Source organism: Scomber scombrus, chromosome 15 (genome assembly GCF_963691925.1).
Source record: "Scomber scombrus chromosome 15, fScoSco1.1, whole genome shotgun sequence".
Taxonomy (NCBI): domain Eukaryota; kingdom Metazoa; phylum Chordata; class Actinopteri; order Scombriformes; family Scombridae; genus Scomber; species Scomber scombrus.
This window is the reverse complement of record NC_084984.1, coordinates 5,937,192-5,956,676: the sequence shown is the minus strand read 5'-3', so window position 1 is coordinate 5,956,676 and position 19,485 is coordinate 5,937,192. Positions and strand designations below refer to the sequence as shown.

Sequence of the window (19,485 nt, the reverse complement as noted above, 5' to 3'; positions counted from 1 at the left end):
CTGAAAGAGCAAAGGATGAGGGGGGAGCAGTGTGGATAGATGGATTGATTGGAATCAGAAAAGAGAAAAGAGAGTACAGAGAAGGGATGTATATCAAATTCACAAAGAAGAAGGTTAAAGAAATGAAAGAGATACTGAGATGAATCCAAAGTTATCTGGGTTTCAGTGTAAAAGAAAATGGGAAGAGGAAAACTTTAATACTGCAAAGTTGCAATAATGCAAGTTTGGGGGAAAGAGTAAGGGAGATAAAATAAAAGTGGAAGCCGAGACTTTCCAAGATTTCTTGGACATTTAAGCTACTGGGAGACACGCAGGATATAAATGGAATGGAAAATTAGACCCACAGTAGGTAAAAAAAAAGAAAAAGATGATTATGATGATGCGCAACTTGCGTCTTTACCCTATTTCCTCCTCCTCCCCTTTCAGGCCAAGGAAAACCAGTGTCTAGTGTTTCTCATAGGAACTTCATCCCAGCATTTTAACTTGTGTCATGAAGTCTGAGGAGTGTGTTTGCATGTATGTATTCTTGTGTGTACTCTCTGGAGACTTGCAGCATTGCTTGTGGACCAAATGCAAATAGACACACTAATATGAGCAGTTTGGATACATTGTTGCCTTATTTCTGATATCTACACAAGTGTAAAAGCTTTGATGTGGAAGGAATCACATCTCTGATATACATTATCTATTACCAAAGGCCAATCAGTAAAGCTCCAGTATACAAAATAAAAAATGAATGGTGTCCAAATACAGTGGATCAAATGTTGATAATAACAATAATATTGATTCATAAAACAAAGTTACCAAGTGGCTCAGAATGAAAGATGGAACCAAATGAACATGAAGAGTAGCCATGATTAAAACATTCACAGTGAAAATGTGTCATTATTAAAAAACCTTGTATTGGTTGAACTTTGCCTCACCCTTCTGAGTTTTTAAGTGCCAACCGTTTCCAGTCATCTCATTCCTTAACTTCTGTAAACCCTCAGACCGAAGACTTGTTGTTTGCACATGTGCTTTTAGAGGTGCGTGGTTGTGGGTGAGACTGGGTGTGTGATGGTGTAGTATTAGTGTGCTGTATGGGTGTGGGTGTTTGTGGTTAAGGGTGTTGCCCCTTGTATGGGATGCCGCTATCTAATAACTGTAGGACTGTTAGGACTGAAACATCACATCTACTGCTAGCTGCCCCCTTTGTTAACACCGTGTGTGTGTGTGTGTGTGTGTGTGTGTGTGTGTGTGTGTGTGTGTGTGTGTGTGTGTGTGTGTGTGTGTGTGTGTGTGTGTGTGTGTGTGTGTGTGTGTGTGTGTGTGTGTGTGTGTGTGTGTGTGTGTGTGTGTGTGAGAAAGAGAACTTCTCAAACCAAAGCTGCATATCCATTAATGAATTAATGTAACAACTCAAGCCACTCAGCGTCCCCTTTGTTGCCGGTGGAAACCAGAGGTGACTGGAGTGCCTGAGTACCTGTCTGTCTGGATGATCCCATGGACCTCCTACACACACACACACACACACACACACACACACACACACACACACACACACACACACACACACACACACACACACACACACAGGCCTCCTTGGACGCAGGGAGCCTTTTCTTTCTTTCTTTCCCTCCATTTTCCTGCTGTCTATTTTGGTCAACTGGTGGCCCGTTCCCACAGTGCTGCTGTTCCCATGGTTATCGCCTCGGAGATAGCGAATGGGGGGTTGGGGCGGCTGGTGGTGGTGGTGGTGGGCTTGACAGAGAGCGGGAGAGACAGCGTTGCTCTGTTCGAAGAGATAGGGGACTCTGTGGCTGTAGAGGAGGGGAGGGGTTGGGGTGGGGGTGAATGAAGGGTATGGGGTTGAGTGTGTGTATGTGTGTGAGTGTGTGTGATGTGTAGCTCCCATGAATGTTACAGGTGGCCCGTGAGGATTCATGCATTATGGATTTTTTGTTTGATTTTTAATTGAATCTGCCAGTAGCTGTACAACTGTCATCGTTTATCACATTTCAAGGTTTCCATCATATTAGATGTGGACGATGCAGGCTGGCAGATATTTAGATTTCAATATAAGGGTCAATATCAGCCTTAGATGTCAACATTTATCTTCCTAAACCCATGTGAGACTTCTCGGAGGTTAGATGTTACTTCCTGAGATAGAAAAATGAGGTGTGGTGCAAAAAGAGAGGTGGCAAAGGAAGTGGAGGGGAAGGGTAGGAGCCCGGAGCTGGTGAGGGGGGCGAGGGCCGGCGAAAGGAGGGAGCAAGCTAGCAAGGGGAGGGAGCGGTGCGGGTGGGAGTGCGGGGCTCAGAAAGAGGGATGGATTCAGTTCCCACACTTCTAATTACTGTGTCACTGGAGACTGAAAGGGGACTGCCCCTGGCCCTAGGGAATTTGCTGGGGCCGGTCGCAGAGAGGGAGAAGCGGTGGAGGGAGGGAAGGGGACAGAGGAGAGTAGGGGAGGAAGGGTAGAATTAAAGAGGGTGTATGACACAGGAACTCTCTCCATCGTCCTTTCTTTTGGTTTTACCTCATTGCATTCACACTAGAGGTGAACCCCTTCACTGAGAGCCCCCCCCCCTCCTCTAGCCGCATACCCCAACCTCTCACCTCCGACCCACTTCTCCTTAACCCTCCCGTACCCTCCTCCACCTCAGTCCTCTCTTTCTCTTCAGCCTTTGTTCACCATCGTGTACTGCTTCCCTTTTTCCCCCACATCCTCCTTTTTTTAACCTCCCCCTCTACCTCTCTGCTTTTCTAATGCTGTGTCCCTCTCCTGTGTCTCCTGTTGACATGAACAAGGCTCCCAGAGACACTTTGAAGTGAGTTTGAACTCACACACACACTGATGTCTTATCCTGCATCATTATTGCCACTTAACCCCGAGCCCTTTTCCTCTTTTATTTGCCTTTATCTCACCCTTCCACTGTGTGATGTGTGTGTGCTGATAATATGTATGACGACTTTAAGACATATAGGTTTGTGTGTGTGTGTGTTGCAGCGGACCTACAAGAATAATGATGTTGCTATCTTGGCAGCATCTCTCCATTGTCTCACAGACCAGTTGTTCATTTGTGGTCCCAATAAAATCCCATCTGAACACAGCTCTCACTATCATTCACTTTGTGATAAACCACAGCTTTTTGGGTGTGCCCAGACATATTGTTTCTTCTTGAACCTATTTTCTGGTCAACTGAGGTAATGATCAAATTTAAGTATTGTAGATTTTGTTTTAAGTTTGAAACTTCAACATTTGTTTTGTTTTGGACATTAATGCAAAACTTATGAATTTTATTTTGAAATCAAATCAGTTCATGTTGGAATTGTTTAAAAAAAAACAATTAATTTGTATTATCAACATTTTTTATATTGACAGTGCACAAATCAGGTTTTTGTTATGTTTTTAGTCCCAAGGTGACCGCAACAATATTTCTCAGGAACTATGATATCAATTATTTTACCAAATGCAAAGAGCAGGCCGAGCAAAGTCGACTCCACACTCTGTTAAGTCAACTCTCAGCACAACAAATCTCGTAACTAGAGATGCCTCATTAACAAACACAAGCAGAGAGCACAGACCAGCCTGCACCAGAGTCATTTTCATTCGGTCCCTCTCGTAGATGCGTGTGTTAAATTCACTGCGATAACCAGATCTAATGTATGGTTGATGTAACATAAATGTGCTCACACGTGTGGAAAATGACGAAATTTACATCACACTGACCTTTGCATCCACACAGAAGGAGAAACTGGCTGTTGTTGCTGTGTCAGAAATATTATGCACAAGATGATGCAATAAATGTCCATACAAAGGATAGAATTATCAACTTGAGTAACATATAAATAAAAAGCTTTAAAAAAATAAAGCAGCTAACGACCATGTGTGTATGGCCAGCAGTTTATGCCTCAAGCCCCACAATTTTTCCAAGAATGTCCTCCGCCAAAAAGTCTCTTCACAGCTGGTAACGTCTGCTACATTCAGGTACGCTCATTGTAAGGAATCAGTGAAGGCAGAAAAGCCAAAGGTATGTGCTGGAACAATGCAGCAGATCATCATCATCACGATCTTAGGATGTTTTTCACACCTACAGTCTGTTTGCTTTGGTCTGAATCACTGAGTTGCTTTTTTGTTGTATTTTCCCTCCGGTTTGGTTTCACACCGCAAAATTTCAAGCAAACCAAAATGTATCAACAAAAGCCATGTGGGAGCTGTCAGTCTGTTCATTGGTCAGAAATGTTGTGGGGTTGGCGGGTAGAGAAAGGAGAATTTGTTTTTCTTTCAGGAAAGCTATCCATAATGGACCAGAATTGGCATTTCTTCATAATTGTGGTCATCGTTGGGGCCATATACCGAGCCAAAGTATGCAAGCAGAATGGCACAATTAAACGCACTTCAAGGCAAGTTCAAGAGAACAATGTGTTGCTTCACATTATGCGAGAAGATGTGCTGAAGAGGAGATGGAAGCACATATTGAGTACATACCACACACACACAGAGTACAGCTGGCCAAAAGGAGTTGGTTTAATCCAAAAAATGCACAAAGTTTCCTGCAGTTGGGACAGATCGCCTTCATGCCAAAAAATAACCGTACCAGAGTTTGTTAGTTACCAGACTGGGACCACCTCTTCAACAAGGTTTTGGTCTGGTTGTCGTAGTCTGCAACCAAGTGTGATTTCTACCATTACCTGCCCATAACGAACTGCACCAAGGGGTTAATAAACGCTCCAGGGTTCGATTCAGACGGACTAAACCAGCCAGGTGTGAAAACGCCTTTAGTAAGTTTTCACCGGCTGTGTAACTTTGTGGTCTTTTCTTAAACCCTGTTGTGACAGCACATGATCCACCAGTGAGGAACTCCCTCATCTAGTTACACAAGCATTTGACTTTCAAACCAGTGGACACACAGGTCATTATGTAAAATTATTTTCTGGTACCCCACCCTGACGTTGACACCTTGTCGGTCAAAAATCCACATGGGAGAGTCACATCCTCTCTGTTCCCTCCCAGCTCTCCAGGATAGAGCAGCAGCAGCAGCCACCACCGTCAATATTTACAGTCCTGGATGAATCACTCTGCATTACAATAACATTCCCTGCATGCCTGCGTGCCTCTACATCAGGAAGAGAGGAGAAAAAAGGAAAAGTGAGAGAAGGGGTGAAGAGGGGTGCTGGAGGGTGAAATATGCACCAGCAGCGATAAACATTGAGCAAAGGAATTTGCTGGTGGCTCTCCCATGACGGGACTATCTGTGTGTGTGTGCAGATGTAGTTCAGGTTGATGGATTCAGGTAGAGTGGGTAGGATTTCAGTTTGGAGTGTGTGGGTGTAGTCACAGTTTGAGAACTGTTAGCGCATGTCGAGGAAAGCTGTGGATGTCGTAATAAAATTGGGTTGAATGGGTGCAGTGAAGGCATGGGGAAAAATGAACATATTTAGACAGCTTGAGTGTGTAAGCGTGTGTTAATGTCCTACTGCACATAGACGAAGGGGGAGAAAACATCTGTGCCAGGTCTCTCGCAATAAGACAAATGTTAACTGGCAGTTACAAGGATGATGTATATTTGAGAGAATCAGTTGTCTTTATTGCATATATTACAGCACCACAATATTTGTCACTTGTCTCCTCAACAACCGTGTTTTCTGAAAGACAACAGGCAGAAAAGGGTTTCCCAAGCCTTATGCAGTCAAGCATGTGAAGTTTTCTCAGTTTAACCTTGTTAATTAGGTCGTGATAACAAACAAGAGTACTATTTTGTTTCATGTATTAATCTACAAGCAAGGATTATATTTCATTTCTCAGGGTCTAACCAGATTGTGATTGATTGGAGCTACGTCTTACAGTTGCTAACAGTTGAACTTGCTGTCACAATCTCTCATTGAGGATTTCTTTCAACTTTTTTTTCCCTAAAAAAAAAAAAAGTATAGCTGTTTTTAATCTATATTCTAAGATTAATGACTATTGACTGCAACATTTGCTACTATAATTTAAACAATTCACAATGTTAACAAAGTTATGCTACAGTTCATTTATATTCGCTTAAAAAAAACCCAAAGCTTTCATCAAAACCTAACATTAGACATCACCATGAGCACCATCTCTTCTCATGTCATCTTTTCATCATCTTTTTAGCTGTAATCTCTGCTGCCTGGAAAAATCTCTATGCAGTTTGACCCTGCATGATGATTGTCATATCTCGCTACTCAACTGGCTTCTGTCTGTAAAGCCGGTGATGTTTATCTCGTGGGAAATGGTACATGATAATACTAGAAATAGGAAACAAGTAGAATTACATGGTTTTAAAAGAAAATGACCTCCACTGCCTTGATAAAAGTAGTGAATGTCAATACATGCAGTTAAAAAAATATATATTTTAAGGCTGGATTTTTAGTAAAAAGAAACCGACAGTGTTGCTTCCTCATCAGATAACTATTTCTTAACAAGACGTTATGATAATATGAACTTTAAATTGGCAGGTTTCCAAAGGGTTTAAAGATTTGGCCAAATGGCTCTTCATAAACCAGCCACTAGAAGTGTTCAGCCATCATGTTTACAGGCTAAACTTCTGAAACAACTGGCATGGGAATTAACTAATACTACAGTTGGAAAACACAAGTGTTGCATGTCATTTATCACCCAGTGCATGGCCCCTCTAACAGAGGATGTTTAGTCTGGTTAATTTTTACCCATAATTATAAAAAGCAACATATGAATAGAGGCTGGCGGTTTAATCCAGCTTTTTATGTTTTTGAGATGAGATGTTTTTATCCCTCTTCAAAACCCATTGCCCAGCGAGCAGCATTGTCAACGGACCTTTTCAGAACGTTGTTTTCCTGAGCTGTTTGGCTTAGACCGGTCCCAGCTATCTGGCGTCTGAAGAGAGAAAGAGAAGAAAAAAAAAGAATTCTTGGAGAAGGAGAGAAAGATAGAGGTTAGAGGTGAGAGACAACCAGAGAGAAGGAGTGAGGGAGAGTGAAGGGAACACTGGAAGGGGGTAGATGGAGCTTCAAGCAAGACATAGAACAAGAGAGAAGACATAGGTTCAATTGGAGAGAGGGAGAGATAGAGGTTGAGGTTGAAGGTTGAGTGGGTAAAAAACAGAATGAACTGACTGTGCCAAGCCGAGGGAAGGCATTAGCGCTATTTGTGTGACGGCTAGACTGTTATCTGCTAGACTCTAGACTATTATCTTCTTCATTACCCCTTTTTAGTTAGCTCCAATAAAAAGGGACAAGGGAGCAAAGGAGGGAGGGAAGAAAAGGCAGAAATGTTGAGGCCAAGTAGAGGGTGAGAAAACGGTTGAAAATGGAAAACAAAGTTGGCAAGAGAGAGAAACAAAAAGAGATTGTGCAAGAGTTAAAGCCGTTGAGGAAGAGGGGCTAAACAAGCAATGCATACAGTTAGAAAGGTTTCTTTATGTATTCTGGAGGCCAGAAACATGAAATCCTGATTGTGTCTGATCTCATGGCTACTAGTCTGTTACACCTCCTAATATGATACAATCAATCACAATCTCATTAAATCATGAATGCAATGATCTCATCAATATAACACATTTCCTATCCATGTAGTGTACCTAACTGCAATATATCATACAGCATAGCAACTTAAACATAACATAATGTGACTGTAATATAAAATAATATAAGATCACTTTTTAGGTTTTTTAGGAGTCAAAATATATTCAAAAATACAGTAATGTGTATGCAGAGATTTGGCTTTTAACTGAGTCAGTCACATATGAAAAAGGACGAATATACAATAGCTGTGATAAACTTTTAAAGCACATGTTTTTAAAAAGTAAATGTAGAACAAAGTTAAACAAAATAAGACAAGATCAAGTGTGTCCAAAATGTATTTATATAGAGAGACGTTATTATGAGCATCTCCGGTCTTATCCTGCAGATGCTACAATAATTGAGTGGGAAGAGATAAGGCATTAACGGATTTCTCATGGATAGAAGGCTGCTCATTTATTTTAATTACAGCTGAGTGAGTTCCTTATTTATGGACGTAATAGCCTAAAGGCAAGGGATGTGGGATGAGATAAACACTCCCTCAACCTGTCGAGAATTGACTGAGCACGATGAACAATTAAAAAGTATGGAAAAAAATAAAGCGGTTACGTTGGGAAAACAGCACACCTGTCTGTGCTGATTTGAAAAAAAACGTTCGCTGGATTTGCAATATCCTTTTTATGCCCGTCTATATATTTTTTTTTTTGAAATACACGGTATGTTTTCTGGATTGTCATAGCAACAGCTACATGATTTGCACTCCTGGGAAAATCAGGAAGGAAATAATATGACTTGTATAATTTCATGTTTCATGCAGGTGAAATGAGTGGGTGCAACATGAGTCAGGGAAGGGTGTGTGTGTGTGTGTGTGTGTCTGTGTGTTTTTGCCCCTTTTTTGTGGCTGTGCAGTATGTGCGACTGCCTGCGTGTACATTTGTACATGTGTGTGTGTGAATGAAGTGAGTCAGAGGAAGGTGTGTGTGATGTCAAGCCCAGACAGGCTCTGCTGTGGTCCAAGTTCAGGTTGCTGTCAGGTGGTTGTGGTTAGTTAACAGAGCTGGTAATTACCTCAGACTGTCGGGCAGAGACACTGGCCAGATACCCTCAGGATACTGTGGGAAAGTACATTTAGTAGGTCACTGCAGTCTTTCCCTCACTTTCCTGCTGCAATAGAAAACTGACCCCATCTTAAGGTGTTAAGATACAGTATATATGCAGTAAGAAAAGATCTACTAAATAACCTCAAAACTGTCATTTAAGACTAAAGACTAATACCAATACATTAAGAGAGTGGAAAGAGAGTTTTCACCTAGCTGCAGACATGCATGGTTTTGAAATTAAAATCAGTGTCAATCATATTGTGCTCATCATCTGCTGATTGACGGTTTTCAGTTGTGAAAACTTAAGTTAAGTGATGGCGTGATGTTTGAAACTTCATTTTCAGGGTTTATTTTTGTGTAAACTCTGAATATGTCAATGCAGCCCACCTGAATTTACTAAACAATTGACCTACTATTAGTTGTCATCATGAGAGGATTGGCTGTAATTGTCTGACTTCACCTTAATTTGGGATGCATTTCATACTCTGATGGTGTGTTCTAACAATCACCTGTATTACATTTCAGACTGGCGATTAGTATTCAGCCTTTATTTTCCACTAAAAGATAACAACTGATTTAATGATTAACGCTGGAATGATGTCAGCTTTTCTCAGTGGGGGAGTGCTAAATGAAGTATGATGTTTCCACTCCTTTCCTCCTTCCTTCTGTCCAGCCAAAGAAAAAAAATAAATGAAACAGTCACTTTCCACAGTTTGCATCCGTCAGTAAAAATCATAGCCGTTGGATGGCATCCAAATCACCTAGCATGACCTTGGAGCTGTGTGGGAAAATGGAGAAAAAAAAGGTCACTGCTTTCGGCCTGTTAGCTTCTCCTTAGTCATCATTTCTATGGTAGTATGAAGCTGCTTTTTCCAATTCGGCATGCTGTCCCACTTTCATTAGACCTGGATGATTTCACAGTGGCAACAAAATGTTATATCGGCCCAACACAATGACAGGGAACCAAAGATGGCAGAATGCACCAGACATGGGATGATGGGAGCAAACAATGAATCTCCAGTCTTGTATGTTTTATTTTTTCTTTATGATTGGAAGGGATACTGTAGTTTCTAAAAGGAGATGCTATTTTCTTACATACTGTATATATGTTTTAGACCACAGCAACCTTGGATAGCGGAATTAAGTATTTTTAACCTATAATTGGACTTGAAATTCACACTGAGAATGAAAAGACAACATTTTCAAAGGGAAACGATGGTGCACTTCTTGCTCCCATCTTGCACTTCTTGTCTCTGGTTCCCACGCTGCCCCTTACCTGACTTACCACAATTTGAATCAAATCACCAGTGCCCAATTGGCTGCTCAGACCATGTGACCTACATCGGCCCTAAAAGCACCGCCTTTTTAGATTGGTCTAGGATTTTCCCATGGGAGCTGCCTACAGAGCCTGTGTGTGTGTGTGTGTGTGTGTGTGTGTGTGTGTGTGTGTGTGTGTGTGTGTGTGTGTGTGTGTGTGTGTGTGTGTGTGTGTGTGTGTGTGTGTGTGTGTGTGTGTGTGTGTGTGTGTGTGTGTGTGTGTGTGTGTGTGTTTGAGCATGTTAGGGAAAAATCTCCCTCCCTCCTCTCCACTATCCCCCTTTCTCTCCCCTTTTTTTCCACCACCTCCCATCCTTTGAAACACAGTATCACACTTTAGATAGCCTTTGTTGTCACGGCAAGGAGCATTCTTTCTCTGGCATGGCCACACGGAGTGTGAGAATGCCGGAGGTTCCCTGAAAAACACAGAAAGAACAAAAGACAGAAAGAGTAAGAAAACGCAGCAATGTAGCAAGAGCCCAAAACTTTGTGGGGTTAAATAAAACTAAAAGAATTTTGTATTTATGTTTGCAGATAACATTTTTGGTGGCCTTTTGATCTCAAGGCCTGTCTGTGGCCATACCTTGTAAGGAGAAGACCGTGGGAAGACCTGCATCAAGCCAGCAACAAAATGTTATTTTTCCATCTTTGCAAAGGCTGCACAAGTTTCCTCAGTGCAGCTTCATCAGTATGTGTTCAGTATGTGCCATATGGACGAGTGTGTCAGTTGCGGTGAGAAGAAGCACATGTTAAAATCAGAAACACGCACTCAAGGACAATTTCTTAAAACACAATTAGTAGAGCACCATTGTGGACTGGTGGCAGTCAAATTCTATATAAACTACAAAAGGTTCAACTGAACGACCTGCACAGACTATGAGACTGAAGCCACATGCCCTGCTTCTTGAAGATCACAAACATGCCATTTTGCTTGTGCAAACATGCCAACTTTGAATTGGTTTGACAAATGCTGTCATTCAAATGCTGCCTGTGTCTCAAGATGTGCAGGAGCTGCAGAGGAGGTGTTTGTGCTTCTCGTGCTCTTCATGACACGTGTGCCTGAAAACTCCAGTGCTGCTGTGGAGAAGCCAGTCTCCGTACATTTCAGCAAGCCAAAAACTAGAAAAAATGTCACCAAAATCATCCGGTCTGACCCTGTTTCAACTCTCAGATGGAGGCACTGTGCTACCATCTGTATTCATTCAAACAGAAGGCGCCACAAGACCTCACCGCTTTGACCGAGCTCATTTTGTCATGTCCATTTCCATGAGGAACATTAACACAAATGCATATGTTTTATCTGCAAATCTATTACTATCACCATCGTGTGTGTTACTATCACCGTGACACGTGTCATAATGTAATTTCTAAATTGAACTAATTTCACTCTCTACTATCTTATTTGTTTAATAGATCTCAGCAGGATCTTTGCATTTGTACCTAGCTGTGTTTGGATTAATCACCGAATTATTTCCATCCAGGTTGCGTGTGTGTGAGACGGTGTGCGTGTGTGCCTGCCTGTCTGTGGCTTAGTCTTGAGAGTTCAGAGCAGGTTCTGGCTTGCTCAACTCTGGGAAACTTTGAGCTGAGCAAATAGCTGGGTCTGTTTTCCTGGCTGCCGCAGTGCTCGTATGTGTGAGCCATGTGTATGCGCTGTGAAGCATTTGTATGCATGCTGTTTATGCGCACTGTAGTGTAGCCTGCGCGAATTGTAAAGTGTTTTGTCTGTGTGGTGAGTGTGTGTGTGTGTGTATGCATGTTGTGTGTGTGTTTTAGGAGGAATACAAAGAGGAGAATACAGAATGTACTGAAGGAGAGACAAGCTTCATTCCCACAGACAGGACAGGAGATGACACCTCTGCCATTCCCACACCTCCACTGTCTAGCCGCTTTCTCCTGTCCTGACCTCAGTTACCACAGAGGCAAACACAGCTCTGCATAAGCACACAGAGGATGGGACATAGTTTTGCGTTGGGTGGGTGCATGCTTCTGATTTGCAGTCTTCATTAAATTTTCCCCAGTAAAGAGAGACAAACTGGCTTTAGGTGAGCTTTCCTAGATAGTGAAAGATCTTGTTTTGTGAGGTCTTTGATTTACAGCCCACTTCTAAGTGGAATGCTGTTTGCTGGGTGGAGCTCAGGTGTGTTGACAAGGCTTTTAGCACTGACACGCTGTCGGGATGGCTCACAGACGAGTGCATGTGTGCATGTAAGGGGCCGGCAAACAAGAGGTCACTAATGTCCTACCAGGTAGACCTTTACCATGGAGAGGGATAGGACAGCACGGACATGTGAACGTTACTGAGGCGTAAACGCTGCCTTTACACACACACACACACACACACACACACACACACACACACACACACACACACACACACACACACACACACACACACACACACACACACACACACTGATCTGATCTCTGTAACACTTAGCCCCTTTCACACCAAAGCAACAACCTGGGAAAAATGTCTGTTTGACATTGGTGTGAATGGGCCAATACAGGTTATCAGGCTCTGCGACCCCACTCTAGACCTGGTTTTAACACAGATCTGACACTTTTTGACTTCAACAGGTGAACTCTGTTCACTATAGTTACCATAGTGCTACTATAATAAACTTATAATTTCATTGCTGCTATGTGACTGAGAGGAGAAAAAGTCACTATATACTATAGTAGGGTTCAGTAAGATTCGATTGTATGAGATCACATTTTTTGTAATTTTCCAAATCTGACAAGCACACTCACCTCACACTGTGGCACTGTTCACACCTGTCATTAACATGCGTCTCCACATGCATCTCCAGTGACCACTGTGTGAAGTGATCACGTCTCACTTCTGTGCTCTATATGCAAATAAACATGTGCATCACCTCTGTTTGCAAAGACCAAATGCATTGTTGGTTTTAACTGGTGGGAGGCAGCAATGGTGTGCCTGGTCTGCTGGTAATGAAAAGAAGTGCGTTGCCTTCACAAATCGCCAGGTTGTGATATGAATCATCCAGTTACCACTGTGCTGACTCTTCTGGCCAAACGGAAATCAGACAGCGTTTTTACTCCATCCACAACAATCGGTTTTGCTTGTTGTGGTGACTTGTTGTTGTTTTTCACTTTAATATTACACCGTTGGTGTACAAATGAATACGTTGTTACACTTACGGCGAGGATATTAGTTGAGTAGTCTGTCCCTCAGTGTGGCCCAGGACACGTTTGAGTACACACTGTTAAAAGAACATCGCTATATGCAGCCCAGACCACCTCTGAATGTGGTCTGAGGGATCAGATCTCAGTGCGCCCACAATGCGTCATCGGTGCATTCACACCTATACTTAGAGCAACCCACTTGTGATCAGATCATCCAGGGTGTGAACAGGGCCAGTGATTGAGGCAGGTGTGCAGGGTTTGAACTTCTCTCAAGCTGCTCTTTCTGTCACTTTTTGTATGAGTTTAAAAAAGAAACAAATTCACAGTAAATTAAATTAGAATTATTACAGCGGTATAACAATTAATTATTTAAAGTACTGGAGCAGCTGTTACAGTTTAATACTGAAAGCAGAACAGAAAAAAAGAAAAAAATTGCACTGTTAAGGTCAATTATGAGGGAAACTCCAGGGGACAAACCAAATTAAGAAAAAAGATTCTCTTCTGTTTTTTCCTCAAGATAGAAGTGAAAGATATCATGAAAATCTTTCTTTTGAACCCTGCTGATGACTGTTTTCATCTGTTTGTCCAGGCGTGTAACAGCGATCAGTATGTGACGGTGCCAAGAGAGGATATGGTCAAGATGCTTAAACAGAAAGGTCAGTCAATTACTCCTGCCTATATGGAAACTCAAGCAATATCATGGCAAATGGTTCCTTTTTATTGGACTAATGGTATTACTAAATAGAATATATAACAACGTACCTACATGCTATTACTTCTGCTGTAGAATGTCTCTCTGTTTTCAGAAATTAAGCCATAAAATTCTCTTATTTTATTTGAAGGATTTCTGCAGGACCAGAACATTCAACACACACAACAGAAGTCCCATCAACAGGAAGAGGAGAAACTTGATGACATCCTGACCCCCGGTGAGACCTCTGAACTCCCCAGGTATGCCCTTCAGTGTCGCTGGGCCCCACTCTCAGAGCTGGACCCCGACACCCTGACCTTTCCCGGGGGGGCGCCCATACAGCTCCACGCCGTGCCCCCTGCCCTTCTGACGAGGATACCCCTCTTCTATGTCTGCACCAGATGTGGCAAGGTGTTCTGGGAAGGCTCCCACTTCGGCCGTGTCCTCTCCATGTTTCAGGAGGTCTTGCATATAACAGACGAGGACTCTGAATCAGCTGCAGGGCCCGTTACAGATGTGCAACAGAACTGACTGAACTTTCTAAACTAAAGTGATAAAAGCGGCATAAAGTTTCATAAAAGTTCAATGGTTTGAAAAAAAAAAGAAGGGAGATTTTATTATTTGACAGCCGTACCAAAAAACAAAGGTAATGCAACTATTATGGATGAAGAATTTATTTTCTCATCTTTTATCATCCAAAAGCTCATTTAATCTTTTCGTCAGGGTTAAGTTTGTTCTATTTAACTCTTCCTGGGGTCAGATTTTGAAAATTATCTGTAATGTTTTTTTATTGCCTTGATTTAAATGTTGCTGTTAAGTCACAGCAGAACTGACTAAGTTTCTGCAGTTAACCTGACCTTTAAAAACATACATATATTTTACACATTAAGCCAGATCCAGCTGTAATTAAATCCATTTAAATTGTCCTTTACAAAATAAACACTTGCATGTTTGCCTTTTTCTAAACTAAAGTGATAAAAGGGGCATAATGTTTCATAAAAGTTCAATGGTTTGAAAAAAAAAGATCATTTTACAAGGGTAATGCGACTATTATGGATGAACGCTTTATTTTATCATCTTTTATCATCCAAAAGCTCATTTAGTCTTTTCAACAGTGTTAAGTTTGTTCCATTTAACTCTTCCTAGGGTCAGATTTTGAAAATGTTCTGTAAAGTTTTTTTATTGCCTTGATTTAAATGCTGCTGTTAAGTCACAGCAGAACGCACGTCCTCTGCGTTTTTAGCAGTCTGTGGTACTGTATATTTTCATTCTATGCGAATACATTTGCATAGTGTTTAGTCAAATGATTTTGTTGTTAATAAACATTTTTCCATTTCATTTAATAATCTGTGGAAGGTAGTAATTGTATTCTGTCAGTTCTTTCTGCTTTTTGATGTGTTTTAGAAGTGACAAAACAGATGGTGTAGCACCCAGAGCGGACAGATTGATGAGATCATCTAAGCTTCACTGATGTCTGTCAGGTGTAACACTAACAGCGTGGGGTGGGGGGGTTTCCTGCCCTGAGGCTAGAGAGCAGACGGGTCACAGAGTAACCCAACACATACTGCCTGAATCCCTTCATATTTTCTCATACCGTCCTTTCCAACCTCCTCTCCTCTGTTCACAAATCCCACATTGGCTTTATGTGTTTGCAGAACACAGGATTGCACAAAAAGGTTTTAAAAGATCTAGTGTGGAAAATTCTGCAATTAAACAAGATTTCCTGGTGTTTTCTGGACAAGTACATACTATGCATTGCATTGTAAGGCTGAGTTAAAGTCTAAGAAGTCTTAACCGTTGGCAGATGTGCACGTCATTTCACCGATCACTTAACTTGCATCAAAAAAGCCACAATGATTTCCAAAGACGGCTCATACTGTGAATCACTGAGGTAAATGTGTTTTTCAGTAACTGAATCACAACAGCTGCAGTGGGAAGTCAGACGTTTAAAAGCTTCTCTAAATAACATACAGACAATATAATGATGATTATTATATCGTAATTTCGCAAACACTGAGCTGCTGTCTCTTGTCTGTTGAAAAAAAAGGAAATACAAATAACTTTGGAAAAAAGTTTTTATCCTAACCAGTGTCGCTTCTTTTTCATCAATCGAAGTCATTTGAAAGAAGCTTTTCACCATCACATGTGTGACTGACAGGTCAGGACCTCTATATGTATGTCACATAACACCATATTACCAATTGCATAACCAATATGGCATTACAAACTGTAGGCTTAGGGGCTTTTGTTGCAGTAAGTAATGTTACACCATCTATAATACAGTTATCTGTCAGGACATTATAAGTATTGTCACCTCCGAAGAATAACATTACAAAAGTGGGTGTCCGTATCTGTGAGTGTGAAGTTCACTGTTCATTGTTAGGAGTGCTGGGGGAGCCTCGGTGCTCCGGATCTGAACCTGCTGCTCCCATGTGGGAAATCAGACATCTAGGCTACCCCTCCAAAAAGAGGCTGTCTTGGACAAAAGGAGATCATGTGGATTCCGTCTGTCTCAGACACGACTTACAAGTTCTCAGGTAAAGCAGCCAGTGATGATATAATATGTTTATTTGTTATACTTGTGTCTTTTAATTTAATATATTTGGATTACTCCTACTGTAAATATTACATTTGCTGACTCATTTCACAAACTACCTCATTAGGAGTATTGTTACCACTCTTTAATAAAGCAACCTTAATGTGTTGTAACTGATGTAATAGTTAATGGTTAATAAACCATTTACAATGGCTTTAAAATTAAGTAATACATTTTGGGTGTGAGGTTGTGAAGTCTCTGGTGTATTCCCTCATCCAGTGTGTCACTTCAAAATGTTAATCGGTCATTAATGAAGTGTGATCATAATAATCCAGGTCTGCAATTCTAAATATTAATATATTGCCAATAAACAGATTATGATTGAGATTTCTCTGTGTAATATTTTTGCTCAATATGAATTTCTGAAAAATTGGAGGTGTGGGCAGATTTTTTTTTTTTTTGGGGGGGGGGGTTAAACACCAGCCAAAGGCATTTTTCTCGAAGTTTAAACCCAAAGGTTGTATGGCTTCTAATTGATATATGAAACATTTATTAAACAACAATAAACCCTTTATAATCTATAGTCTTATGTGTGTTAATAAAATATCAACTTTTTTGTAGCGATGCCAAATACTTGTCTTACTTTGCCAGCTGACAGTCACACTTTAAGTCCCTGTGGAAATATTCTGTTCTCATTTGTTTATTCATTCAGTCATGCATTGAATTCATGGAAACGGATTTCCAACTAGTATTATCATTATTATTATTATTTTTAAATCTCAAATTAGACGTTCAGGTGTGGGATAGGTTGATGACTATCAGGTTTGCATGACTAATCTTTCCAGCAGAAGATGGTCGTTGAGATCAGTCTGGAGGAGAGAATATAGCCTGATCTTGTCTGCGTGATATTTAAAAAAGAAAAATACAAACAATATTTATATCCGCAAAATGAGGGTCGATCAAACCGCTTACTTTTTAGTTACCTCTCTCAGCGTAGTTGTATATATTATGACCCATTTTTCTCAAACATACATCCTGGACTGCCCAAAGAAATTTGGCATGTTGCCATACGCTCTTTTTTTTGAAGTAGACTATATAATAAGTACTGTAACATCAAGCTACAAGGCTATTTTTTATTACTATGAATGAAGTCGACACCCTAGCTCCCAAATAAGCCCTTCTCTGTGTGTCTTGTCCTGTCCTTGTCCGGGTGGTCGCAGCCCCTGCCTCTCTGCAGAGCGCAAGCTTTCTGCTGCAGCACCGTGTTATTTGATCCTTGCTCTTTCTTTGCTGGGAAGAAAAGCTCGCCTCTTTCCCACGCTCCGAGGACACGTGGTACCCGGAATGAATTGGATTCAGAAGACCCTCCCTCCCGGTAAAACGTCATCTCTCTCTCTCTCTCTCTCTCTCTCTCTCTCTCTCTCTCTCTCTCTCTCTCTCTCTCTCTCTCTCTCTCTCTCTCTCTCTCTCTCTCTCTCTCTCTCTCTCTCTCTTGTTCAGCATGCTTTCTGGCAAGAATGTCAAATAACAATGTTGCCAAAGCGTCCTGATAAAAAAAAAAGAAAGAAATATAGACATTTCTACGTGACAGTTATACATGTATTTCCCCTCTTGTTTTTTCCTATCTGGGCTCTCCTCTTTAGCGACATGCGTGCGCACAACATCCGGGACGGGAGGCTCCTCCCGTCTCGTCTGGCCCCAGCTGCCCCGGGTCTCGGCGCCAAACCTCGGCCCTGCGCACTGAACTGCCCCGATCTATCCGGCGCTCCGTTTACAAGGCAGCCACACATCACTGCACTGCACGCACGACGCTGGGTTCTTTCTTTGTCGCTGGAAAAGACAAACACATCTTATTTATCAACATAGTAATAGGACAGAGATATGGCTGCGCAAATAGAATAGAATAGAATAGACCTGTATTATCTCTGTCATGACTATCCATTTAAGAGTTTGAGAAGTATTCGCTTCACCAAAGCCTTTGTGCCAATGAAACCTGACTATACTCACTTCAGGATGACTTAAAAGATTATTGGTGGCGTGCGCTTTTACGCAGGCATGGAATACCTTTATAAATATAATATAAACTGAATTTTAGCTTTCTGTTCATTCCCAAAAAAACATAATTATTGACATAAGTAGTGTAATCATAATTGGTAGAAATCGGCATTGCTTAAAAAACTAAATTGTATCTGTACTTGAATAAATATACCTATTGTATCTGATTGTGTCTGCTTCCCAGAGAAACATTACCGAGACAGACAGCCGGAGCAAAGTGGTGGGGGGCAATGAGAGGAGAGCAAATGCCACAGAGTTTGGGGGAGAAACTCATCCAATCGGAGAAACTTTTGGCTCCTGCGGTCTGTGCAAATGTCTTCCAAGTGTCCAGACGCGCTGCAGCCAAAGTTCTGATAGCGGACAGATGTTCCTGATTTTCCAGAAGATGTTCTGCACCATTCACTAACACTAAGAGAAAAAAAACACACACATCTATAAACATAATCAAAACGCATACTGATCTTAGTAACCCAGAAGTTAAATGCTTATGTGCGGGTCATTGCTGTGCCAAAGGACGACTGTAGAGAGGAACACACATCTGTTTAGATGTGGTGAGTACCTAGACCTTGTTAACGCATTGAAAAGGTCTGGGTTGGGTACTCACCACATCTCTGTGAATGAGTCAGAGCCACGGTCTTTGTTTTGAATCATTTGCAGCTGCAGGCCACTTGTTGCAGAGGAACAAACAGAAAATATTCGGCAAACAGTCACCTGCAGATGCACCTAAAAGTATCAAAAACAGATGAATCATAGTAACCTCCGCAAACACTCTGGCCCAAGGTTAACTCTTTATTCTCACACGAGCAGGTCCTAAAGTCAAAGATCTTGAAGCATATATAAAGCATATCTAAGCATTCATCATGGTCACATTTAATATTTGTTTCTGATGTCTGACAGTAATACTTTAAAACCTTTAAACAACAGATAAGCTATGTTTTTACTACAGATAACCATAGCAGCGATACGTTTTACTTTACATTATCAGTTCAATCACTGAACTAACTTTACCACTGATTATCTATCTCTTAACTTCACAGATGTGTTTTTGTTAAGCGGCCATATTTTAAACTTTAATAATGCAACTTAAGATGTCGTGTTAAAGACAATAATGGAACTGGGAAATTCAGTTCGAC

General features: G+C 41.3%; 1 protein-coding gene across 1 annotated transcript in view; it reads left to right on the top strand.

Moving 5' to 3' along the window:
- The window catches only part of exd3 (exonuclease 3'-5' domain containing 3), a 43,216-nt gene extending 28,098 nt beyond the window's left edge, over positions 1 to 15,118 (top strand). The window contains exons 20-21 of the mRNA XM_062434290.1: positions 13,660 to 13,726; positions 13,913 to 15,118. Of these exons, the coding sequence (XP_062290274.1) occupies positions 13,660 to 13,726; positions 13,913 to 14,292 (447 nt within the window). The 3' untranslated portion in view covers positions 14,293 to 15,118. The remainder of the gene's footprint in view (positions 1 to 13,659; positions 13,727 to 13,912) is intronic.
- The last annotated feature ends 4,367 nt before the right edge of the window (positions 15,119 to 19,485 follow it).